The sequence below is a fragment of the Ursus arctos genome, unplaced genomic scaffold, assembly GCF_023065955.2.
Source record: "Ursus arctos isolate Adak ecotype North America unplaced genomic scaffold, UrsArc2.0 scaffold_10, whole genome shotgun sequence".
Lineage (NCBI taxonomy): Eukaryota > Metazoa > Chordata > Mammalia > Carnivora > Ursidae > Ursus > Ursus arctos.
Window position 1 is genome coordinate 14,227,447 of NW_026622764.1, and position 26,322 is coordinate 14,253,768.

The 26,322-nt window shown below is 37.9% G+C and overlaps 1 protein-coding gene across 4 annotated transcripts in view; it reads left to right on the forward strand.

Moving 5' to 3' along the window:
• The window catches only part of UGGT2 (UDP-glucose glycoprotein glucosyltransferase 2), a 192,237-nt gene that overhangs the window by 40,677 nt on the left and 125,238 nt on the right, over positions 1–26,322 (forward strand). For all 4 annotated transcript variants that reach the window (XM_026493491.4, XM_057307574.1, XM_057307558.1 and 1 more), the window contains exons 6-11: positions 557–653; positions 3,654–3,726; positions 5,821–5,921; positions 11,194–11,293; positions 12,099–12,159; positions 23,825–23,916. In XM_026493491.4, coding sequence (XP_026349276.3) covers positions 557–653; positions 3,654–3,726; positions 5,821–5,921; positions 11,194–11,293; positions 12,099–12,159; positions 23,825–23,916 — 524 coding nt within the window. The remainder of the gene's footprint in view (positions 1–556; positions 654–3,653; positions 3,727–5,820; positions 5,922–11,193; positions 11,294–12,098; positions 12,160–23,824; positions 23,917–26,322) is intronic.

The window sequence follows — 26,322 nt, forward strand, 5'->3', positions numbered from 1 at the left end:
CCTGAAAGGAGTACAGTTTATTGAAACTTGATTGTATTGGAGCCTCTGTTAATTAACTTATAGGAGAAATGGGGAAGTTACCATAGTATAACAGAAAAAGGTTGGATATTTTTTCTCTGTAAAAAAGTAATTAAAACATTAGAGCTGTGACAGGGTTTTTAGAAAGTAAAGAAGTGGTAATCAACCAAATTCTGGGTCCTTGATATGCTCTCTAGAGAGAGTATAAATATCCCCCAAATAATATTATTTCACAGTGATTTTAAAAAATCAAGATTAGTAGGAGTGCCTGGATGGCTCAGTTGGTTAAGCATCTGCCTTCGACTCAGGTCATGATCCCAGGGTCCTGGGATTGAGTCTCACGTGGGGCTCCCTGCTCAGCGGGGAACCTGATTCTCTATCTGCCCCCTCCCCCTATTTTCTCTCTCTCAAAAAAAATAAAATCTTTTAAAAAACATATTAGTAACTTACCTTAATGTCCTTATACACAAACATACTGAATTTAAAAGATGTTTGACTAAATATTTTCTTTTTTTTAAATCTAAATGTGTTGGAACAGAAACCAGAATCACAGAAAATGTACCTATCTGGCTACGGTGTGGAGCTAGCGATTAAAAGTACAGAATACAAAGCTTTGGATGATACCCAAGTTAAAAGTAAGTTTATTCTCTGTACTTGAGTAAAATAAAAATTTGGAGGCTTATATACTTTTTAAAAAATATTTAATGATTATAGTCTTACACATGTTAATTTGAAACTAGAGATGGGGTAAACCTGTTTCTCCTTAGTTCAGAATTTCATTTTAATCTGAAAGAAATTTACTTAATATTGTGCTCTCAAAAACTTCTTTGAAAATTGGAAAAAGCATCTTATTTTGCTTTATGTGGTGGCTTCCTAACCATTTTCAGCAACATATAAAAAGTGGTAACCTATGCAAGGCAGGCTGAGGCCGTACGTGAGGCTGGTAGTGGCTGTAATGACAGCCGGATGTGGCCAGCCAGCCCAGCCTGGAGATGGGGGTGGGGGTAGGGAGGGTCTAAGGGGCCAGTGTCTCAGTCAGTCTGAAATCATTGGCAACACACAGTCTTAGGAAGCTTTGTCTCATGTGTTTATTTATAATGAAGTTAGGGTGCTGCTGCTGCTGTTGACCTGTGATCTACAAACCCGAATCTGTGGTTGTGCGCTAAGCTGCATGCTCTAGGTAATGAGCTCTGGAGACCTGAAGAAGCTAAAGTAGTTTTCAGATTCTTATGAAAATCTTTAACCTGGTTCATCCAAAATTTATTTATACCGGATTCTTGGTTAAGAGGTTTTTAGGTTTTTTTAAAGATTTATTTGAGAGAGAGCGAGCATGCGTGCACATACACAAGCAGAGGGAGAGGGAGAGGATCTCAAGCAGACTCCAAGCCAAGCAGGGAGCACCACGTGGGGTTTGATCCCGGGACCTCTAGCTCATGACCTGAGCTGAAATCAACAGTCAAATGCCCAACCAGCTGAGCCACCCAGGCGCCCCTGGTTAAGAGTTTTTAATTCATTCTTTTATATGCTCTGAGATGTGGCTTCTGTTTCAATTTCATCTATTCGGGATCTGGTCCTGGAGGCCCTGCTCTGATCACAGACCTAGCTCTGGCCACCCACCCCTCCTGAATGTGCTTCAAATAAAGATCTGTATTACTGTTAAGTCCTGTCAATTAGAGTTGCTGGAAAAGTATAGTGCAAATAGTAATATTCAGATTTTATATATTTTTATATAGCTTATATGTAGCTTTACGATGTTTTGTAATTTAGTATCTTATTTAATGGTCATAATAGTAATATAAGACATTTTCTAGCTATCCTTGGGCTTGTGAAATTTTCTTTAAAAAGTCAGATAAAATTTTTAAAAGTCAAGTGATCACATGAATGCTGTGTGTTACACATTACACACTAAATTCTGTCATCACCCCCTAACCATATGTGTGGAATAGATGTTTTCTCCATTCTAGTCGCCACTCCTTTAATTCAGTTCTGTTTTTTCTCCTCTGTATACATCAGACTTCTTTTTTTTTTTTTTTTTTTTAAAGATTTTATTTATTTATTCGACAGAGAGAGACAGCCAGCGAGAGAGGGAACACAAGCAGGGGGAGTGGGAGAGGAAGAAGCAGGCTCATAGCGGAGGAGCCTGATGTGGGGCTCGATCCCAGAACGCCGGGATCACGCCCTGAGCCGAAGGCAGACGCTCAACCGCTGTGCCACCCAGGCGCCCCTATACATCAGACTTCTAACTGGCTTTCTCTCTGTTCTTTGGCCTTCTGTTGCCCCAAGTCCTCCCTACTCCCAAAGTAGATGAATCAATATTCTTCACCGTGCTTTTGGGTTGAATGCCTTATGATGAAAATCTGACTTTGTGATTCCACTGGTTAAAATCCCTCAGAGGCTCCCCATAATCTCCCTCATAAATTCTAGTACTGTAGCATTGCACAGAAAGCTTTTCATACTCCAGTCTCTTTCCTCCTTATCACTCTCCCTCAGCCTCTCATTTGTACCCTCTGGTTCTGCAACACTAAACTACCATACAGAATAATTTTCTGTTGCCTGGATGCCTCCATGTTTGGCTCCATGCTAAGCCTTCATGACCTCTATAGAGTACTTTTATCCCTTAGCATATGCTGTTCCCTCTGCCTGAAACCTTCCTCCTTTGTCCCACTTTTCTTTCATCAAAGGCCTACTCATCTTTTAAAACTCCTATCTATCGGTCAGTACCTCTGAGATGGCTGCCTGTCTTTGTGCTCTGTCAAGGGTGGTTTTCTCTTATCTATATCCCGTATATTCTGTGCTTTCTTTCATAAAAGTTTTACACACTGAATTAAAATTGTCTATTTGTCTCTCTCCTTTCTACCTAGTGGAGTTTGTGTCTTTTCTGTCTCTCCTCCTGATGTGTATCTGGCAGGAAACAGACATCATAGCAGGCAGCCAATAAATGTTTGCCTCATGAAGAAGTGAAGGGGAGAAGAAAGACTGGATCAGAGCACCTGGGGCTTTTAGCTGTAGTCCTGGGGATGCGGGCCTTCAGGAGAGAGGGGAGGAGTGTACGGGAGGGGCTCGGGCACACTCCGAGAGCAGCCCCATGCTGTAAGAGGTGACAAGTTCTTGTGATCCCAAGTACCCTGCACATACACCGTTTATCACCCTGTATGTTATAATTGCTTGGTGAGTAGAGGAGGAGGGAAGGGGAAGGGAAATGATTGTAACATGTTACATCCTTACTCTTTGAGGCCATGAGTTTTGTTATCCTTCTAAAGATTTCTTGATTGTCTTTAAAGGCATTGGAAATAGGCAAGCATACCTGTATTTATTAGGGCTTGGAGCTCCTGTCTGGCTTAAGAGCTAAAGGATTTGTTGCAATCACTTTGGTTTATGATTCCAGTTATAAAATAGAACTTGACTGTGAAATAATCTGTAAAGCATTCGTTAAATATTTAATAACCCACGCCTGTTTAAAAAGAGAGCACACTCAGAAATACAAGTGTGTGCGTGCCCGTGTATCAGTGAGCTGGTCTGTGAAGGAAGAACAAGGGAAAGCAAAAGGAATTGAAGTTTGCGTTCTTCTAGCTGTTGATGACCTGTGCCTTTTCCAGTCTGAAAATGTTTTAGTTTTGTTTTTGTTTCCAAAACAGCAGTGACCAATACTACTGTGGAGGATGAGATGGAGACAAATGAAGTTCAGGGATTTCTCTTCCAGAAACTAAAGTGAGTCTGAATTGAAGTGAAGTTTGTTTTTAAAGGAACTCCGTATGCTGTGCTGGTGTATGTTTCATGTTCTTAAAATATACCTGTAATTGGTTTTATTTATTACAGAAGTAATACATGGCTAATGCAAAGCACAGTGGAAAAATAATCATGAACTTCACAGTATGATAAGTATGATTAGAAAAACAGGAATTGGAAATGATTAAAGTTATCTTTGTCACAAAACAAGATATTATAGAATCTTTTACAAATTGACCGAGTTAGAAAAATCATGGGTAGTATTGGATCATAAGCATGAAATAAAAATTTTTGTGCCTCAAAAGAAGAAAAAATATTTTCTTAAATTTCTGTGTGTGGATTGCCATATTAAAAGCCTTTTAACATCTGGTCTTAATTTCATATACATGTATAAGTAACCATTCAAAAATTAAAGTTGTGCTCCCCCCCCCTTTTTTTCCTGCATCACTGATTGAAGACCAAGAATAGGATGGTGAGTGCTCTCTGAATACCTGTGAATGGGGATTGTTGTCGTTTTCTATGTGCTTTCCCTTATTTACAGGAAGGGAAAGTTTGTGGTTTCATTACAAAGGCATAATTAATTAAAGGTAAAGGACAGTTTTTATTAATAGCTTTAATTTTTGCCTGGTATTCTAAGTATTTATAAAGGACACTAAGGTCAGTTCTCCTGGACAGTAGATATTGTTACAGACCAGGGAACATTTTTGGAGACGATGCTAATTTATACAGATGATGGAGTTCTGTTTCTAAAGTATATTGGCCCAGTGGTGTACTAGTGGCCTTAAGAAGTTAATGCATAAAACAGATTTATTCTAAGTCAGGTATTTATTTAGTAGCTAACAATACATTTTTATTCCATTGTCAGCTGTCTCAACATCTTGGAATCCACAGTCTTATTCTTTTTTTAAATTCTTTTTTAAACATAACTTTTTATTGGAATAAATTGCACATCCTACAAAAAGCCTTCGGAGCCCTGGGGATATTAGTTTTTTAAAAGAGGAAGTACTCAAAATTAGTTCTTACACAGTTACTCGATTGAGGCAAAACCTTTTGCTTTGAGATATTATGCGAATAATGAATTTTTGTCTGAGTTACATAAATAATTTCAGCAGTGAAAATTGTTAAGATTATGATTAAATTTGAAAAACAGTAATAGCTCTTATAAACTTAATGTTTGTGATTTAAAATATTGAGAAAGGAGTTAATTTAATTAGTAGTGAACTTCCTTTTGGGAGAAGTTCTAGTGCTTTTTCACTTCACTGTAAGAATAGTTGTAGTCAGTCTTGATTCATTTTTAAAACATGGCTCCAGGTAATAAAATTGCTGGATATTGACACTATGTTTATTGTTAATTATAAGATTAATGCATTTCTGTGTATATTCTGTATATTCTTTATTTCACTTTAAAATTTTTACTGCCGAAAATATGTGTTTTGCAAGTTGTGTTGGGGTAAAATTTTTTTAAAAGAGAATCCTGTTTAAATCTGAAATGGTACCATGTCTTGATTTCATGAGAGTGAGAAGAAGGAAGCTTCAGTTGAGATGCTATGTGTAGTAAAATGTCATTCCTACCACATTATTATTTGGCACTCTCAAAAAAGATACCTAGATGTGTTTAACATCAGGCAAAATGATCTTATTGAAGATTTTTTAAAGTTTCAAAGATGGAACTTTTAAGAAATAAACTCTAGGATTGTGTAGGAAACATTGATATTTTCCTTATAAAATGGTTTTGTTTTAAATTATAAAAGCAGTACTTGTAATTTATTAAATGTAGAAAGTATAGAACATAAAAGCTAATAATTCTGCCCTCACCCTTGGTTCTCTTTTAGGTAATGTTAACATGTTAACAATCGAGAGAGTCTATCCCTCTAGATTTTGGTTTGTTTTGTTTTATATATTGAAAAAAGTGCACATAACACAGCTCTCATTGAGTTCTGCAGACATAGCTGCATCACAATGTATTATCTTGGTGAACAGTTTGTGTCTAATTATTTGAAAGGGTTAATTTCAAAAATACACTGTATAATTTGTAGTAGGTGATGGTAATTAACATTACTTCATATTCTACTGCAGAGAAAGGTATTCAGATCTTAAAGATAATCTGACAGCATTCCAAAAATACCTGATTGAGAGTAACAAAGAAATGACACCTTTGAAAGTCTGGGAACTACAAGGTATAGTATTTTGGTCAACTTTAACATAGCATTTTGGTAACTGATCTCTGTTCTCTTAAATAAGCTTATATATAACACGATATAAATTATTTCATAGATAATAATTACTGATGTGAATTTTTTTGGAAATTGATATTTAATTAAAAGGCTATCCATCAAGCAAATCATATTTTTATGTTTATAAGAGTAAAAAATTATATGAAGTGTAGTTTGATTAATCATTTTTAAAGTATACACTGATTTATCTTGTAGGTTCATCTCAAGTATTAAATCACATTTCAAGGAGTCTATAACATTGATTAAAAATCCTGACTAGTTCATCAGGAAATCAGAACTAAATCTTACTAATTTTCTTCTGTTTAAAATTTTGAACTTAATAGACCTTTGCATATTTCACTGTTAGCTTAGAACAGCCTCTGTGCTGACCTCCTGTAAGCAGATGTCTTGTGACCAGAATTTAGTTTGAACTGTAAATCCTTTTCAATTTGTAGTTTTCTTTTTTTTATTACTTATAATTTTTAGTCATTCATGGGGACATTATTTTGCTGTGTAATCCATAACTTCTGTCACATCTCCCATCAACTTTTTATTAACAGCTTATTGAGATAACGGACATGCTATACAGTTCACTCCTTTAAAATGTACCATTCGATGGGTTTTAACGTATTTTCTGAGTTTTTTAACTGTCACCACAGTCGATTTTAGAGTATTTTTATCACCCTGAAAAGAAAGTAACGTGCCCACTAACAGTCACTGCCCACTTCTCCCCAGTTTCTCCAACTGTTGTATGCAAGCAGAATTCTACGTTCTTCTTCAAAACGTGCTCCAGGAAACCCATAATTTAGTAAATACAATTGCAGACGATAATTGTAGGTGATGGGATGCATTTGAAGGTTTATAAACGGAGGACATGCCCAGTCACCTTAGTTTTAATGGATCTGGCTGATAACTGTGTAAGACAGATTTGAATGGACCAGAAACAGGAACTCTGGTTAAGACATCTTTGAAATGCTGTGGTAAGAGATTGTGCTGTGACTGTGGTAGACAGCATAGAAAGGAAGCCTGGATTGAGCAAATATTGAGGACATGAAAGGAGTCAAAGATGGCTTGAAGATTTCCGGCTTTGAGCCTGAATAGAGAGAATATAAAACATGTCAGTATGTTTCGGGGTTGAAGATGGAGTTCAAGAATGAGACTGATCTTAAAAGGATTGCTTAATCCTGTGACATATTCTGTTGACAGGGTCCAAGAGTCAGGTGAATATAAAGTCTGTAAGCTAAAAGGAGAAGATTGAAGGAGCTGAGCATCTTAGCATAAAGGCTTACAAAGCTAACTGGTCGTGTAGAGTGACCAATCAGTACACGAGGGGGGGCATTGCGGCGCTCATCCACGTGGGGGAAGTAGAGCCCATAAACAAGACATGCGGAGTGAGGAGAAATGGAGGAGCACATTACAGAAGCTAAACAAAATAGATTTCCAAGACAGAGAAAGAAAGCAATACCCTTTTTCCTTTTTTATTGATTTACCAAATATTTATTGTATATCTACTATGTGTCAGCCACGTCCATACATCCATGGTTTTATAATTTTTGGCTGAGAGCTACAGTAGGAAACCTATTTTACATCAAGACCCATATACAAGTGTATGATGTAAGAATGCATAGAAATGCTCAAAACTAAAAAAATAAAAACAGCGTCCGCATACAGTATGTATGTTTACTACATTTTATTCACTGACAAACTTTTTTTCTACCCTATTTCATTAGAAAATGAAATAGTCATCTGATTTCACTACTAACTAATGGGCTCCAACTAATATTTTGGAAAACACTAGATTCTGAAGGTAAACTGAGCTAAAATGGACACTACATATCTTCAAAGGATATTAGATAAACATAAAAAGTTTTAAAAACCAGTATAAAAATTATAATTGTAATTGCTTTAAAGCAAAGGTGGATAAGATTAAGAAGGGTATATGCCAGGAAGATCCGAACCAGTAAGAGTGAGGGGTAGGGAGAGAAAGGGAAGTCTTTGCCAAGAAGTGGTGACCGCATTGAGGTCTGAGGAGGGGTTGGAATAAATTTGGGGATGGGTTTAGAGAGAAGACAGAGATTGTTGTGAGAGGTTGGATATGGATACACTAAGGAGAAAGAGATACCAAGAGCTTGACTAGATTGCGGTATGCCCAGCCACATGAACAGTGGTGTTTGCTGAGAACCAGAGGACCAGATTTGGGCAAAGATGGGGCAGAAATATCACAGAGTTATCATTAAACATGCTGCTTTTGAAATATCCAAGTGGTGAACCAGTTAAATAGCCAAATTGTAGGACTTAAATAGTTACTTATGAATCATTAGGTATGGAACAGTTTAGAACAGAGCAAAAAATCTTAGTAGAATCTGATAATAATATATTCATTTGGTTATTTATACTCTATTTGATTTCATAAGTGAATTTTCAGGGGCTTTCAAATAACTTGTACACAGAAAATTGGTCATGTAAAGGAGAATTACATTCATGTTATAAAACATTTTAAAAGACTAGTTGTGTTCTCAAGCCTGAGTAAAAGGTAGTTGTCCGTGGTCATCACAATGGTGATGGATGAGGATAAAAAATTAGCCAACATTGTGTCTGGCAAGGTGTTAGGCTATTTATATACATTATCCTCGTTGCTTTTTTAAAAACTCCTATGAGTGAGATGTCCCACTTTTCCAGATGAGGAAATTAAGAAATGGACACATAACATAATGAGACTAAGTTCACAAATCTGATAAAGCACAAATCAGGGTTACCTAAAATGAGCAGGTCTGTGTCGTTGTAAAGCCTTATTCTTTCTTCTGCCCAGGATTGTGCCTTTTTGAATATAATGTTGTATAGCCAAATACTGTCAGGCAAGATCTTTGATCATACACTTTCCTCTTTTATAAGTTGTTACACCGGTCAGGTAAGTAATGACTGAGTTTTCTCACCTAAAAATATGTATATTCCTAAATATATACACATCAGTTAAAAATTGTGTTGCTTATAATAAATGCCTTTAATAGCAATTGAATAAGGAACAGAACACAAAGGATCTTGTAATTTTATTATTCATTCTTTCATTCATTCGTCAATATTTAGTGAGCACCTACTTGTGTATCAGGTACTTTTTTTTGGTGAGAACATTTAATTTCTACTCTCTTAGCAAATTTCAATTATGCAGTACAGTGATATCAACTCTGGTCACCCTGGTATACGTTAGATTCTCATACTCTCTTCATCTTATAGCTGAAAATGTTTGCCCTTTTCCCAACCTCTGCCTCTTTCCTCTATCCAGTCTCAGGCAGCTACTTTTCTGCTGTTTGTGTGAGTTTGACTTTCTTTCTTTCTTTTTTCTTTTTTTTTGATTTTACGTATAAGTGATATTGTGCAGTATTTGTTTTTCTCTGGCTGTTTTCACTTAGCATAATGTCCTCCAGGTTCACCATGTTGTTACAAATGGCAGAATTTCCATTCTTTTTAGTGCTGAATAATTTTCCATTGTAAGTATATGCCACATTTTCTCTATGCATTCACTCATCTGTGGACATTAAAATTGTTTCCATCTTGGCTGTTGTGTATAATGCTGCAGTGAACATGGGAGTACAGATATCTCTTTGAGATACTGATTTCATTTCCTTTGGATACATACCCAGAAGTGGGATTGCTGGATCACATGGTGGTTTCAGTTTTAATTTCTTGAGGAATCACCATAATGTTTTCTGTAGTGGCTAAACCCAGTTTACGTGAGTTCCTAGTATATTTTTGTTATTAACCCCTTATCAGATGATTTGGAAATATTTTCTCCCACTTTTAGCTTGCTTTTTTGTTTTGTTGATGATTTCCTTGCCGCAGAAGCTTTGTAGTATGATATAGTCCCACTTGTTCATTTTCACTTTGCTGCCTTTGGTTTTGGTGTCAAATCCAAAAAATCATTGCTAAAACTAATGTAAAGGAGCTTACCCCTATGTTTTCTTTCAGGATTTTATGGATTTAGGTCTTAAATTTAAGTCTAACCCATTTTGAGTTGATTTTTTTTGTGTTGTGTAAGATAGGGGTCCATTTTCATTCTTTCACATGTGAATGTTCAGTTTTCCCAGCACCATTTATTTATTGAATAGAAAGTCAGCACTTCTTTGCAGGAAATGATCCTCTTGCAGAAGGATGTTAGGAAGATAAGCACTGAGAAATGGCTATTGTGTTGGGCAATTAGGAGATACTACTGACCACTGATAGTTTCACTGCAGTGCGGAAGTAGGTTGAGGAAATGCTATTAAGTTACTCAGCTAGAAAGTGATACGGAGCTGGAATTTGAACCTTGGTTGTTAGGCTCTCTATCCCATGGAAAGCTGTGCTAAGAACATCCCTTCCTAAGCTTTAACTCCAACCTGACACCAAACTGAGAACACGGAAACAAAACCAGCCTTGTTATGCTGAACTGGTTATTTTACTAGTATATGGTAAGCTAGGATTCTACAACCATGGTGAAATGTTAAAGAGAAACAATATGTTTCACTATTCGGTAAGGAGCAGAATTCAGCTTTAAAATCTTTTCTGACCTTTGACAAGGTAAAGGAGACTAAGATGACTGCTTCCAGCATCCTGGAGATTGAACACAGAAGCCAGAGTTTTCTTTCCATTGAACTGTAGTATCGGGGAAGGTACTAAGTCTAGCGTTTTATTTTCATTGTGGTATAAAGTTAAAACATGTTGAAAAGAGAAAGTGAATGTTTGCTATTTACTGAGTTGGACACATTGGATCTTAAAGTTCTTTCCAGAATTGGCTCCACAAAGCTCTTTTTTCCTTTTGTTATTCTTTTTTTTTCAATAATTTTTTATTATGTTAGTCACCATACAGTATATCCTTAGTTTTTGATGTAATGTTCCATGATTCATTTACCAAAGCTTTTTGTTGCATATTGTTCAACCTTAGAAAAAATAGTTTTTGCATCAACATTTCTTTTCCTGTATCTTTTTGAAGCTATACATTTGTATAGCTGTGGAAATTGTAATTTGTGGAAAACAAAAGGTATTAAATGATGATTAGTCCTTCATAAAAGTGTAAAGCTTACCTTATTTGGACATAAGTGATAGCCTTCCGTTTAAAACTTTTGAAGAATGTTAAATATAAGAGTGTTAACATGTCTATATGTAAATACATGGTAGAAAGTGCTGACTAAATTATTTAAATTATATGGAAATGTCTATAAAGGTCTGATACTATGCTAGATTCCTTAATGATTTTTTTTTCCAGATCTTAGTTTTCAAGCAGCTTCTCAAATAATGTCCACTCCAGTTTATGATGCTATAAAATTAATGAAAGACATTTCACAGAACTTCCCCATAAAAGCCAGGTATGTTAAAGTTTGTTGCTTTGATTATAGCCAGAATTCTTTCCATTAAATAAATTTTATGAAAATAGCTGATTTCATTTTGACATGGTGATATCAATTCTAATAGATATAGTGTTAATGAAATCAGGATATTTCTTCATTATGCGTGTTGTTTTTTTTTTATCAGAGGAAACATTGGCTTGTGTACACTTGTGTATACTGCAAGATAGAACTCTTGAATTAGAGGCAAATGGAAAGGAAAAATAATTTATTAAAATTGTTTAAACATAAACAGTGATGTGATAATCCAGATATGGTAAACTTGTTTAAGGAATGAATAATGAGGGAATATTTTTTCTCTTTTCTAGGTAGGGAGTTATGAAAAGTATTATTCTAAATAGACTTATGCCCAGGGTGTAGCTAGATCATGTTCTTACCCTTTCAGAGTCTAAACAGGTAATAATGTCTTATTTATGGAATATTTTGTGGAGTACTTTTTTGCCAGTAGGATGCCTAATCGAACTCCTTCCAGAAATACAGATTTTACATTAAACATATCTTGCAGTTCAACAGATAATACATTTGCATGTCTAAAAGTAATCAGTACTTTTATGAAATAACAGAATTCTTATGCATTTGTAGTCTGGTTAGGAATGACAGGATCAACTGTACCAGTTGTCAAATAGGCTGCATGGAAATGTATACTTTTCGGTCATGAAGCATTTCAAGTTTTTAGGTTCTTATCCAGAGTATTATATTACACTGAATTATAGATTAGTCCTAAACATTTAAGGAAAAATAGGTTAATCAGTATTTATTTTCCCAGATCTCTGACCAGAATTGCTGTAAATCAACTTATGAGGGAGGAAATACAGGAAAATCAAAAGGTTTGTTTGAATTTTTTTTTTTAATTTCCCCCACTAATATCACTATTTTGGACTTTGGATCTTCAATTTTCATGCAAAAAAGAAAATGATAATTTGTGCTTTTTTGATTATTAAAACAGTCCAGGTTTTTCCATTTTTAGATCGTCTACTTTATATAGCTTACAGTCTGTGATTCTAGCCAATCTTTCCTGACATATATCTCACTACTTCTTTCACCCTGTGCCCACATAGTATGGTTTTCTCTACAGGATAAAGAATAAAGCTATGAGTTAACTACTCTGTTTCTCATAATTGGTTTTGCTTTAAAAGCTTGTGAGGCCTGAGTCACGTTTGGACCACTGGAACATTATTAGAATCGTATGTCACATAGGCCAGTTGATGAGTAATTTGATAAGATTCTACCAAGTGGTCTCTTAAATTACCTTAAGAACCCAAATGACCCTAGCTGTGTTAGTGTTTGTGAGGTGCTTAGAACGTTGCCCAGCTTGATGACATAGGACTGCCTTGGCTTTAAGAAATATAACCAGATGCACAGGACCCTGAACAGTAGGAGTCTGTTTTTCTCACATAAAGAAGTCTCAGGTGGTTACAGACATGATTTTCTCCTTCTATGGCTGCAGAGTGGCTCTCACAGCTCTAGACTGCTTATTTGTATTCAAAGCAGAAAGAGGCAGGAGGATGGTATTAGCCACATTTATCCTCTCTGAGGCCTTCCTGGAACACTTCAGCTGACTACTTCCATCACATTGGCCAGAATTTTGTTGTGTGGCTATCTCTCACTGCAAGGTTGGCTAGAAAAGTCGTGTTCTTTTCTAGTAATTGAGGCAAGCTGAGGAGAGGTAGGTTAGCTTAGCCAGCCAACAGTGCCTGTCCCATGGAGACAGAGCTCTCATAGATGTCAGCACTTCTGGTGGCGACCAACAGCTCCAGCAGTAATAGTGAAGAAGTAGATGCCTGCCATGCCTGGAGCCTGGGTGTTGGGAGCCATCACACAACATCCCTGTGTAGGATATTCCTTGCGTCACTGACCACCTAACAAATTATTGTTTATCCTCCAAAACTAGTTGTAGTATTACTCCTTTCTGTAATTTTCCTAATTGCTCTTACCATTCTTGGAACAGAGTGGATTGTTTTCTAATGAAAGTTCCTGCATTTCCAGTGAATTTTGTTTGAATAATGTACCTGCGGTGGTAAAAGAAGAAAGGGTAGCAAAGAAAAGGGAGGAAAAATGAAGGATGCCACAGTATCAGTGGCTTCATCCAATCCAGTATATTTTTTTGCTCATTTAACAGTCCAGAGTGGGTGTTCTGGTCATCAGAGCTTTGCTCCAAGTGGTGACTTAAGGTTGAAAGGCTGGAGGACTTCGTGAGGTTAAAGAAAAATATAGTGGGGATGAAAGAGAGGTCACTGGAAGGACTGAAGACCCAAATCACTGCCCTGGAAAATGTCACAGGTAGACCAGTGCGATGGCCTAATCCTAGGGTGACAACCAAAGCTGGCTGCTGGAGCAGAGTGGAAGTGGAGGGTGATAGAATTGAGGAAATCAGGAAACTTGGAATCTGGAGGATTGAATGAGTATGGGGCCTGGTACGGCCCAAGTCCCTCAAAAATATTTGTTGAATTGAAAACTGTTGAATGTTTAAATGTTATCTGTAATACAGTCCATGTTTAGCAACAGGTAGTTTTTTAAGTGTTAAGTGTATTATAGCAGTTATTAATATCCCAATTTATAAAATGAGATTCAGTGATTTCTGTTGGGTCACAGAGTTGGTAAAGAACAAGTATTTGTGCTCTCATATACAGTTCATTTCAGATCAATTTCATAAGCACTTTGAATTTGTTCAAGGGCCAAACATCTTGCCGGGTGATTAGAAAACAAAAATATTTGAAGAGATTAAGAAATTTGATCTAGTTTCATTTTTTTCTCAAAATTCTTTTTTTTTTGAAGATTTTATTTATTTATTTGAGAGACAGAGATAGTGAGAGAGAGCACAAGCAGGGAGAGAGGGAGAAGCAGGCTCCTGCCAAGCAGGGAGCCCAATGTGGGACTCGATCCCAGAATCCTGGGATCACGACCTGAGCTGAAGGTAGGCACTTAACCAACTGAGCCACCCTGACTGACTCCTATTTCCAGAAGAACAACCTACAAAATATAGAGAAAGGCATTTAATATAACCAGGTGGGGTAGGAGGAGTCTAATGTAGACTGGCAGGTCCGCTGTGTGAACCAACAGGGAGATCTGTTGATCGAGCAAAGCTGCAGTAAGGGAGAACGACATTTGATAGAATCTTAGGATGTTATGACAGATTATTTATAGGTTCTAGGTCTTCTGTTCAGGTGGTTTGAGTTAGGTCTTTCAAGGTAGGGGGAATTATTTGGGATTGGGCTGGAGTTTGTATCACAGTAGTTTAGGATTGGTCAACACAAAAGTGATGGTTTTGATGAACAAACTTAGAAGCAAGCTCTTTGCCCAGATTAGTTAACTGTTCAGATTTGCAAACCAGACTGTTTTGCAGTCTATTCCAGACTTGCCTGGAACAATTTGTTTGCAAGAATTTCCTGAAACAAATGGTTATTTATTCATTTATAGCTTTATCTTCTTGGACAAGAATTTCCTGTAATAGGTGATATTGGCTCAAGTGATCTCCATTCTCAGTCCCAGTAGTTGAGCTGTAATGACATAGGTGGTCTCATTTCCCTCTAGGAGGGCAAGAGATGACTCAAGAAGTAGACAGTAGCCATCCAGAAAAGTGGGGAGAGACAGTGTTATTTTCCCTATAGTACTTTATGACCAAACATTTGATATTGCTAGTAGATAGAAAGTCATAGGGAAGGACTGTTTAAAAATGTGAGATTATTGGTTGATATATTTGCAGAGGGAAAACATGAACTATTGAGATGGATTATGTTATTGTTCACAAATAGTCACTCTCTTCCCTCTGATGTTGATTGATGCCATGTCACTGTAGCTCATATAAAATGAGCAGATACCCACATCCATGCAAGCAGAAGCTTTGTGGTTCAGTTGCCTCTTTGCTTCTGCTCTCTGTCATGAGGCATGTCCCACATGGAGGCTGCTCTCCTGGTCAGGCACCTGAAAGGAAAAAGGCCCCGCAGTAGGACCGAAGATGACTTGAAGGTATGAATATGTGATATGAGCAAGAAGTAAATGTTTCCTCTAGGAAGCCACTGAGATTTAGGAGTTCTTTATATTAAGAACATGGCTACAGTAATATCAAATATATTAAATTTCATACATTACTTTTCCATTTGCTAAGTCGTATTTTCTCTTATGCTCTTGAAACTACAAAACAATGTTTCTATGTTTGAAAGAAATTCAGAATAATTTCTGTTGCTCTGTGAAACCGTGATTTTAGGGCTTCTAGAAGAACTGAAGGAATAAAATAGCTGTGGAAATAAGAAAGAACAGGCAAAAGTTCTGGGTTTAGTTCCTGGTACTAGCTTTGAGGAAGTCATCTTCTCCAAACCTCTTCTGTAAAATGTAATTATATGGTTCAGATTAGAATCATCTGTGAGCATATTTTGTAAATATTTACAACTGCAAGATGGCAGAAATAGTGGAAATGTAGTCAAAATGACAAGTTTAAGGTTAGAATTATTACAGAGTTATTCTGATATTTCATTTAAAAATATCTTTTATTTACATTATCCAGGATTAATGTTATCTGTCAGTCCTAGTATTTGCTGTATCTCCTCATTTTTTAGGAATTATTTGGATCTTTTAAATTTTAGTATCTTTATTATTTGTATACTTCAGCATTATCAACTTAGTGAGGGAGGCTAGCTTTGGTTAATTTTATTTGGTTATATTTTGAGTTAAAGCTGGCCTAACCTGACATTTTGTTATTAAGATTATAGTGATTGGTTCCAATAGGAATATGGCTGCAGCCCAATTCAAAATAGGCCCATGTATTCTCCTAAAAATCATACATAGCAACAGGAAGAATGAAACAACATTTTCAGCAAAACTAGCAAGAAGGCAGAAAGCTACAACTCTAAATTTTGTGTGTGGTGGAAAATGCCCAGCACCAGTGAAACCGAAGTGAAAAATCATGGTCACGTGGAGGGGAAGAGTGGAACGTGGCTGTGGTCTCAGAAAGCATCAGCAAATACTCACCCTCAGGAGAGGGCTCCGCTCTGAGTCGGAACTCTGTGGGGGGGCGGGCGGGACTAAAACGAATAGGAGAGGACGTGTCTGCTGCGGGAGGTAGAGGAGTCATGCAAAGTGCACTGAAGTGGCAGATGTAAGAAAACCTGGCTAGTTCAAGGAGACGGCACCTCCAGGAGATAAGGGCGGCATCCTTCGGTGGCAGAGTGAAGAGAAAAAGTGCCTGGTGATCAGAGTCTTTGAGCCTGGTGAATATTGGAGAATCTAAGGAGGACTGTCGACATTGGGTGACTCAGCTTACACTGTTGATGGAAACTTCAGGCCAGGAAACCTGGAAGGCTAGTTTTGCCTCTTTTACTCCAAAATAATCTCCCCGGCTAATGTCAGGTGTAAGAAAATCTAAGTGATTCAGATATGCTTAATCAGAAAGGTAGAACTATTACAACCATCTAAGCTCTCGTTGTAGAGGGGGAGAGGAGGAACCAAACTATACTACAGATGGAGAAACTTCACTAAGCAGAGAAAGATTGCAGCACGACATTCAGACGTGTGCTTGAAAAGCTAATGAAGCCGAGAAGCAACACACAATGTAGAAATACAGTGACTCACAGCGAAGATGGGCCGAGAAGAGGGGGTGACGCCCAGATCGCCAGAGTGTGAAACCAGAACTGGAAGGACTTTGCAAAGATCTTGAAAGCAACCATTTCATAAATAAAAATCAAAATTACAAATGGCACAAGGGAGACTCGACCTTATAAAAAACACAGTAGCAGCCATAGTGGATAGAGTTAAGAAATGCAAAGAAATTAAAACAAATAAAAAGGATTCAAGAAAAATGATAAATAAAAGGCAGGTAAAGGAAATCCAACATTCCAATAGTGGAGTCTCTGAAATGGACAGAGCAAATGTTTAAAACTATAATTAGACAGTTTTCTGAAATAAAAGACTTGAACCCACATTATTAAAAGGGTATACTGTGTAACTGGGGAAATTGACCAAGAATCATCAAAACAAAGAAAGGCTATAGGAAAAAAGGAATTATTTGTGCATTTAGCAATAAGGATTATAAGGAAAGAAAACCAGATAGGCATCAGATTTTCAAAAACAATGTTCAACCCCAGGAGACAGTGAGTTCTATCTACAGGATACTCCTGGAAAGAAAAACTGTCCTTCAACCTGACTTTCAGGTAGATATGCATATATAGGCTACAAAAACACTGAACACAAGAATTTAGGGAAAGAGTGCCTTCTGAGGAATTTCTTCCAACCAAGGACTAATTGAAGGTATTTTGGCAGAATAACTGCCCAGTGGACACTGAATGAATTTATTGCAAACGGAGGGAGTTATCCCGTAGTATGTAAATAGCACCTGCTCCGACAAAATTGCAATTAATACTGGTGGTGAGGAAGGTAGAAAATAGAATAAACTTGCTGATTGCCCTACCTGAGATACTTGGGAATCAACAGATTGGATTAAAGCTGAAAAGTCAAGCAGTGGAAGCCTAAACATACTGCAAAGTACATAGTTAACCACTGAAGAGTAGAAAACTGTTGAGTGAGGTTGGGCCGTGTGAGAGGAAGGGCCTCAGGAAGGGGTCAGAAACTAATTTTATTATTTTTTGTGATAGAATCATGAGATACCTTTTAAAGAAAGAGGTGACTGAGGGTATTACATGACAATACATATGTAATAGAAACTAGGGGAGCAAAAGTCTAAGTCTATCCACACAGGAAAAGAACCTAAAATGAAGAAATGCGCACACGCGCACGCACATCCCCCCCCCCCCAAACCATTCATAAATGACATTTTAAAAAAACATCTAGAAAGACAGGGCGCCTGGGTGGCTCAGTCAGTTAAGTGTCTGACTCCTGAGTTCAGCTCAGGTCATGATCTCAGGGTCGTGAGATCAAGCACTGCCTCATTCGCTGTGCTCAGTACAGAGTCTGCTTGAGATTCTCTCCCTCTGCCCCTCCCTCGCTTGTGTTCTCTCTTTCCCTCTCTCTCTCTCTCTCTCTCTCAAAATAAATCTTGTTCAAAAAAATTACATCTAGGAAGAGTAAATATAGCAGGAAAGAATGACCATTGAGGCCAACATCTGTTATATCAATAAATATAGATAAGCTTAACATTAGAAAAGTTTTCAGTTTGACTCATTGGGCATATATATGCAGGGAGCTTGCTTCTCCCTCTGCCTGCTGCTCTCCCTGCTTGTGTGCGTGCGTGTGCGCTCTCTCTCTGACAAAATCTTATAAAAGGTTAGGAAAAGAGCAATAAAGAAAATCAAAAGAAAGCAGAAGAAATTAGTACAGGTTAAAAAGTAATGCATTAAAAGACAAAAACCGTAAAACTAATTAAAGGATAATATATCATAATTAAATGAAGTTTATTTGAGGAATGCAAGGATGATCCAATATTAAGAAATCTATTCATATAATACCATTAAGATATTAGTTGTAAAGTAGCACGATTATCTCCATAGATGTGGAAAAGCATTTTACACAATTCAAGACCTATTCCTGATTGTAAAAAAATTAATCTAAAAAAATACTTCATAAGGGAAGCAGTGATACTTTTTTTTAAAAACATGGTTAAAAGTGTGTGCATGTGTGTTTGTGTGTACCTTTGCTTAAAAACCAACATCTTACTAGTGGAAAAGTACTAAGGGCATATTCACCAAAATCAGGAGCAAGACAGTGGGGCTCATTATTGTCATTGTAATTTATTATTAGCTCTTAGCGAACGTTATTCGTCAAGAGAAATATGTTAGAAGTGTAAACATTGGGGAAAATGAGGTGTAAAGAATCTGCTAAAAAAGCCAAAAACGGGAGATAGAAAGGCATACTAATCTGCTCATAGGTTGGGGGCCTGTAAGTCCCAGATAATGGTTTTGGCAGATTCTGTTTCGGGTGAGAGCTCTCTTCCTGGCTCGTAGACAGACAGCCACCTTCTCGCTGTGTCTTCCCATGGCCTTTCCTCTGTGCATATGAAGCGTATCACCGTCATGGCCTCATTTCACCCTGTTGACATCCCTAAAGTCCCTGTCTCTAAATACAGTCACGTCGGGGATTAGGGCTTCAGTATTTGAATTTGGAGAGGGACATGCTTTAGTCCACAACAAAGGTAATTGGTTACACGATTAATGTTTATATAGAAACCAAGAGGCTCCATATATTGCAGACAGCTAGTTGGAAGATGTGAGAAAGAAAAGAAAAAGACTCATAATAGCAACAGAAACAGCATCTAGTAATAAACTTAACAAGTGTATAAAGCCTATATAAGGAAGAATTTGAAACACTCCTTGCGGGCGTATTGAAAGACATTCATGTTCTTATGTTGGAAGATTACAATTAATTCTAAGTTAATTTAGATAGTTGTAATCAGAACCTAATAAAAATACCAAGAGTTTTTTTTTTTTTCTGATACTTGATGAATCTAAAAATTCATGTGGAAAAGATAGGCTAGGAACCCTAGCCAGGAATACTCTGAAGTAGGGACCTGCCCCTCATGGGCACCAGTGTAGCCCCTTAGCACCATCAGGCTCTGTCACTCTTTTTCTGTGCTTGCCACCAACTGCTCCAGCCTGCTCAGGGCCTCAGGGGCGACTGCTGTGTCACCTTCTCCACCTCTCTTCCATTTGGAATCAGTGAAATAATTTTGACATAGCTTTGCCTTCAGAGCAAGAAATCTGAATTTAATTAGTACAATAAGTAATCATGGCGTGTATGGTCATCTTGGTTAGCCGTCTCCCTCAGAGCATGCTGGGAGGAAGACAAGAATGGTAATTGCTTTCATGTTATTAATCTCGGCTGAATGTGATCAGACTAAGTCCATGTTACCCACTACCACGTGGGGTATGTATGTGAGTGGTACCTAAAAAAACTGGAGTTCCAACCTTGGAGAAGAGGGTGGTGGTGACTAGAAGGCCGGGAATCCCAGGGTGCCCTTGCAGTGTTGCTGAGCATGGACTGGGCGTGTGAACACCCAGGACGTAGGTCACTGCTGTGGCATCTCGTCATCCATACCAAAGAGTACTGTCCCCACACAGCATGTAAACAAAAGGTTTACACACGAAAAAGGAATAATAGTGGTCATCAGTATGTAGAAAGATGATCTGTCTTCACTCATAAGAAATACAGATCAGAGTTAAACCGAGACACCAGATTTTACAAATTCAGAAGTTTGATAGAGCACTCAGTTAGCAGCTCTCTTTTTTTGTGAAAGAAAACAGGGAAAACAAGATACGTATTTGTATATACTAGTATTTGCATAAAGGAACACCAAAAGGATGAACAAGAAACTGGGGAAAAAACCCCAGTCACCTCTCTGGGCCACCAAGAGGGGCCAGGAGACAGGGTGAACGGTGCTGGAATGAGCATGAGAATTCTTTGTGTATCAGTTTTTTATGGTTTGACTTTGAACTCATGCAGAGAGTATTCAGAAAATATGACCATGCTGAAGTGATCTAAGTGAATCTGGGTTTGGTTTTATCCGGGAGGCAACTGCTTTCACTCCAAAGTACAGCAAATTTCCCTTCGAAGTTCAGAATTGTTATTTTAATCAGATACGGGTCATTATCTACTTTGGGTGATTTTAAATGTCAGTCCAGTGTGTGTGTGTGTTACTGTTTACTGTAAGAACTGTTTAATTATATTCGATAACATTTTTTTGCTTGGGGGAAATAAAATGGAGATAGGAGAAGGGCGATCTGGTAACTTTTTTTTTTTTTTACTTCAACAGTTATGAAACATTGTTTCATTCAAAATTATGTAATACACCAAATGCAGATATTTAAATACAAAATCCAAATAAAGAATTATACCTCATCCAAATAGAAGCTCGTGCCTTTTCTAATTATATGAACTAATTACTTAGAAGGTATGAAAATTTTGAAATTCTAAAAAAAAAATCCCTAAATTAGAATACCCTTTCCAAAACTTCTTCTGTAAAACTTTTTTTTTTTTTTTTTTTGGAATTTTATCTTCTCTCATCATTCATCTGAAAAAAAAAACCCAAAAGAACATCTCCTACATTAAGATATATCTGACTTCAATTTTTAAATTCAGAATGGATGCAGTTTCAGCTTTGGGGCCTCCAGACGTGTTTATAAACAAATTTACCATTATAAAGCTCAACCAGTCTTCTGAGATCCACACAGCTGGAATTTTTTTAGCCTCAGGTAATGGCCCAGTTCCGTGGGTTGTTAAAGGGGGATATGTTGCAATGTATTCCTCTTTTTTTTTTTTTTTTTTTTTTTTGGATGAGTTTCTGTTTCTCATTGGAAATTTATATTTATTTCTGCTCAAACCCACAGAGCACTCCCAGCTTAGCTCCACTTCAAATAAAAGGTCTGTGTATATTTTTTTGGACCTTAAAAATAGTGTGAAATCAAGCCTCAGGTTCCTATGAAGATGAAAGAGGTCGTGAATTCTTACTGAAAACTTGTTCCTCCCTCACCAAAACCCAGGGTGAGACCAGCAAGCTTCTACGCTGTTTCTGCAGGGCAGTTTCTTTTCTAGGTCACCTTTCACTGTGAGTGTTACATACATTTGTGTGCACAAGATATCTCTGATGCTCCTCCCTCCCTGCCCTGAGTGGGCCCAAGGCTTTGCCTCCTGTCCTGAGATCAGCCCTCAAAGCCCCAAGCTTTAGGCCACCTAGGAAGCCTGCAATTTCCTTGGGATAGGGTCTTCAGTGTTTGCTTATATCCTTGGACTCATAGTCCCACCTCCTCTCTGTCCTTAGATGAAGTCTTTACTTTTAAAAACCAAACCATCCATTTAGAGGTCATTATTAATAATTTAGCATTTTGGTATTTTTTTTTTTAGTAGGATTTCAGGATCTGTGGTTCATCATATTGCTGGAAATTGAAGTCTTAACCTCCTGATTTGCAAAAAGCTGCCTTAAACTGTACATTCAGGTGATTTTCCAGTATTGAAGGCTTACTCCTTTGAGGGGAAAGAGAGAATTTGTCAGCACCGGTCTCCAGTAGACTGACAGTATTTCAGCAGTCACATCCGCTGAGTTCAGTTGGTTACCCTTTTTTGACTATCTTTGTTCAAGGCACTGTGGCTGGCATTAACATTCTTTAGGGAATAACTAAAATTTAGTACAGATCTGTGTGCTTGATGTGCTTTCTCCTTATCTTTGAGATGCCTGAAATGAATGAGGTGCAGGAGAGAGCGGGACACGATGTGTATGAGCGTTTAGTGCAAGTTTTGGGAGAATAAACGATGAGTTCATTAGGCTTGTGTTGATTTTGAAGTTAGAATGCAGATTTCTTAGAATAAGCATTTGATAGAAAGGCACAGAAATAGTTAAAGATAAATCAGTTTCACCTGTGAATCTTCTCGTGTTAGAATTTAATCTCTTGCTAGTATTCTGTATAAATCAAATGGAAATATTTTCTGTCCTGTTACAAATTTAGTTCCTTCTCTCTCTTCTCTTTATGTAACCTGTTGGTGGTGAGTGATAATCATACAGAAAAATTCACTTCTGCCAAACCTACTCTGAATCTCTTCTTGGTAGTTGCTTCACCTGCCTTTCTAGAATAATTGTTACAGACCTCTGTTAGGTCACTTATGTGGCATCATTGATACGCACCGTTTTGAAACTGTTTTTCCTTCTAGACGAATTCACCTGCCCTAATAATAGTAATAATAAAAGCTTCATTTGTGAGTGCTGCATATGTGACTAGACACAGATATATATCACATTTATACTTTATAACCTGTGAGATGGAAGTAAGTGCTCCATTGTCCAGATGAGGAAACGGAGACATAAGGAAGCAAAGTAACTTTGTCCAACTCTTACCATGACTAAGTAGCAAAACTAGGATTTAAAGGTGATTTGACCCCCTTACCAGTATCTTAATAACTATGCTGTACTGGCAAGAACATTACATTCGTTACTTTTATTACTGCTCTAGTGCCTGGAGTGGTTTCTAGCTCATAGCACGTGCTCGGGGAACATTTACTGAATAAAAAAACGAACTTTGAAACACTGCTGTAGTGGAAACCTTTATGAATTTAGAGTGATCTCTAACAGATATTTACAAATATACCAAAGTTTTGAGTCTTGGGATATTAAAGACTAGGAGTGTGGCAACTATCAAATTCTATGTGTGTGCCTACATACACACAATATAAGATGTATTAGGTAAGTAATTGTCCTAGAATTGGAACTTTAATGTATATTGCAGAATCAGAATATTCAGGTATTTGTGTCTCTGACCTATCATGAGATTTCCATCACTTAGGTTAGCGGTGGGCAGGCTACTAGCCATGTATAGGCCGAATCCGGCCTGCCACCTGTTTTCATAAATACAAGTTTTACTGGAACATAGTCATGCTCGTTTGTTTACGTTGTCTGTAGCTGCTTTTGTGCTACAGGACAGAGTTGAGTGGTTGTGACAGAGAAGATATGGCCAGCAAAGCCTAAAATATTTACTCTATGACTCTGTAGAAAGTTTGCCGATTCCTGGCATAGATTGCTATTGTTATATTACTTGGTTAATTATTACCCTGCTCTATTTTAAGGGTCTTCGTGATAGATTTGAAATTCAGCCAGGTGATGCTTGTCTGTTCATAAATGGACTTCGTGTTGATATGAGTGCTTATGATCCTTTTAGGTAAGTATTAAATTACTGATACAAACTAACTATGATTTATATAAAGGAAAATATTGTCCTGAATTTAATATTTGTCAGAATGTAAATAATCACTTTAAAGGTAAAGCAAATACATGTTTTTGTGCAAAACAATTCTACTATTATTTTGTGAGAATACTCTTAAGTGTCTTAGAATGCAGACCTGGGAGAGACCTTGGAGACATTTGTTCAGATGTGAAAACTGAAGTTCTAAACATTACACCCCTACTTGTCGCATTATTAGAAACTGTCTTTCCGGGGCGCCTGGGTGGCACAGCGGTTAAGCGTCTGCCTTCGGCTCAGGGCGTTATCCCGGCGTTATGGGATTGAGCCCCACATCAGGCTCCTCCACTATGAGCCTGCTTCTTCCTCTCCCACTCCCCCTGCTTGTGTTCCCTCTCTCGCTGGCTGTCTCTATCTCTGTCGAATAAATAAATAAAATCTTTAAAAAAAAAAAAAAAAAGTGTCTTTCCGGGGCGCCTGGGTGGCACAGCGGTTAAGCGTCTGCCTTCGGCTCAGGGCGTGATCCCGGCGTTATGGGATTGAGCCCCACATCAGGCTCCTCCACTATGAGCCTGCTTCTTCCTCTCCCACTCCCCCTGCTTGTGTTCCCTCTCTTGCTGGCTGTCTCTATCTCTGTCGAATAAATAAATAAAATATTAAAAAAAAAAAAAAACAAAAAAACTGTCTTTCCTTAATAGGTCTGTCCTTTAGCAGGGAAGTTCCATGGGACTGCACTGAGCAGCCCCAAACTCTACCCTCCAGAAAGGAACTGAAAGGAACACGAGACATTTCCCCCAGAAGAATGGAATTAACAGAAAGAGTTTAAAGTACTTGTATTTGTCAGAAAGGAAATTTAAATTTGTAGAATTCAGGGTGTTATCTATTTTTGTAGGTCAAAAAAAAATTCTTCGAAAATGCTCTAGAGCAGGGGCCCCTGGGGTGGCTGAGTCGGGTTAAGTGTCTGCCTTCGGCTCAGGTCATGGTCCTGGGGTCCTGGGATCAAGCCCACCTCCTGGTGCTCCCTGCTCAGCGGGGAGTCTGCTTCTCCCTCTCTGTCTGCCCCTCCCATTGCTCATATGTTCTCTCTCTCTCTCTCTCTCAAATAAATAAAATCTTTTTAAAAAAATGCTCTAGGGCAAAATTAGAAAGTCTTGTATTTGTCATGAGCGTTGATCCACAAATTAGTCATGGGCCAAATAGAAGAAAAACCAAATTGAATTTATTTTACTTTTAAAGAGAAGCATAAAACTACTTTAGAAATTAGTATTTATAAGATAAATTTAGTAAACACAATACTTTAGTTCAGATATTCAATTTTAATTCAATTGAATATACTTTCATTGAACTTCAATTGATTAAATGTTTATTTCCTTCTCTTACCAGTTTGGGAAGAGTAGGAAAATGTAGGAGAGACTGAGAAACATAGAGCCCAAATGAGGCTTTTCTCTTTATTTAGTTGGATCCTTAGGAAAAAAATGATAGCTAAGACCCATAGGGTAAGCACCATCCACAGCAGGCATAGAGCGGCTGTTAGCTGCTGGCCTGTAAGCCTCAGCAGGACAAAATCCCATCTGTGCTCAGGAATGGTGAAATTGGGTTTAAGAGAGGGAGTAAATGGTGGGTAGATTTCAGGAAGGTTTTCATAGCAGGAACATTTTGCCTAGTTATTTAGAAAGGCTGTAGGTTATTCAGGAAATAAAATCCCCGTATCTCCTCCAGCTGGTCGGTCGTGATCTGTGCGACTTGTGACACATTTTGTTCCTCACTCATGTGATCACTAACTGCAGCTCCTCTAAGTCCCTTCAAGGAGGACAAGAAAAGATGTGAGGATGTTTATATCTTCTGACATTTTTAGCACAAAATAGATTCTCAGAAAGAAATCAGAACATGGAAATCAGTGTGGAGCCTGGAAGAAAATGATTCAGGAAAGAGGAGAAGGAAGGAAAATGTCGTGTTACTAAGGTTATATCCTGAATCCAGAGAGAGGTCCCGTGTGACTAGTACTGCAGAATTACCCATTTATGGGAGGGACGGGAGTGAGGAGTTATCTTACGCTGCTTTCCTACCACCCGTGTCTCCCTGCATTTTGGGTTGTAGAGCACTGATGCATCCTTGCCTTCGGACCCTGGAAGTAGTGGGAGGAACCGGAGCTTCCGTGGGTCTGGTCAGCACTGGTTGAGTCAAATCCTGGTCCAAGCCTGGCTCTCCTCCCCCCGGAAGGTCAGCAGCAAGAGGCCGTGGCCGCGACCGGGGAGGAAGGCAGGTAGGGCTGAGTAAATTTGAGGAGGTCCATAAATGGTGTCTCACATTTCTACCTTTGAGCCGCTGACACATCTTTTTCTCTAAGCAATCACCTCAACTACAGATTTGAGGAGACAAAGTGGT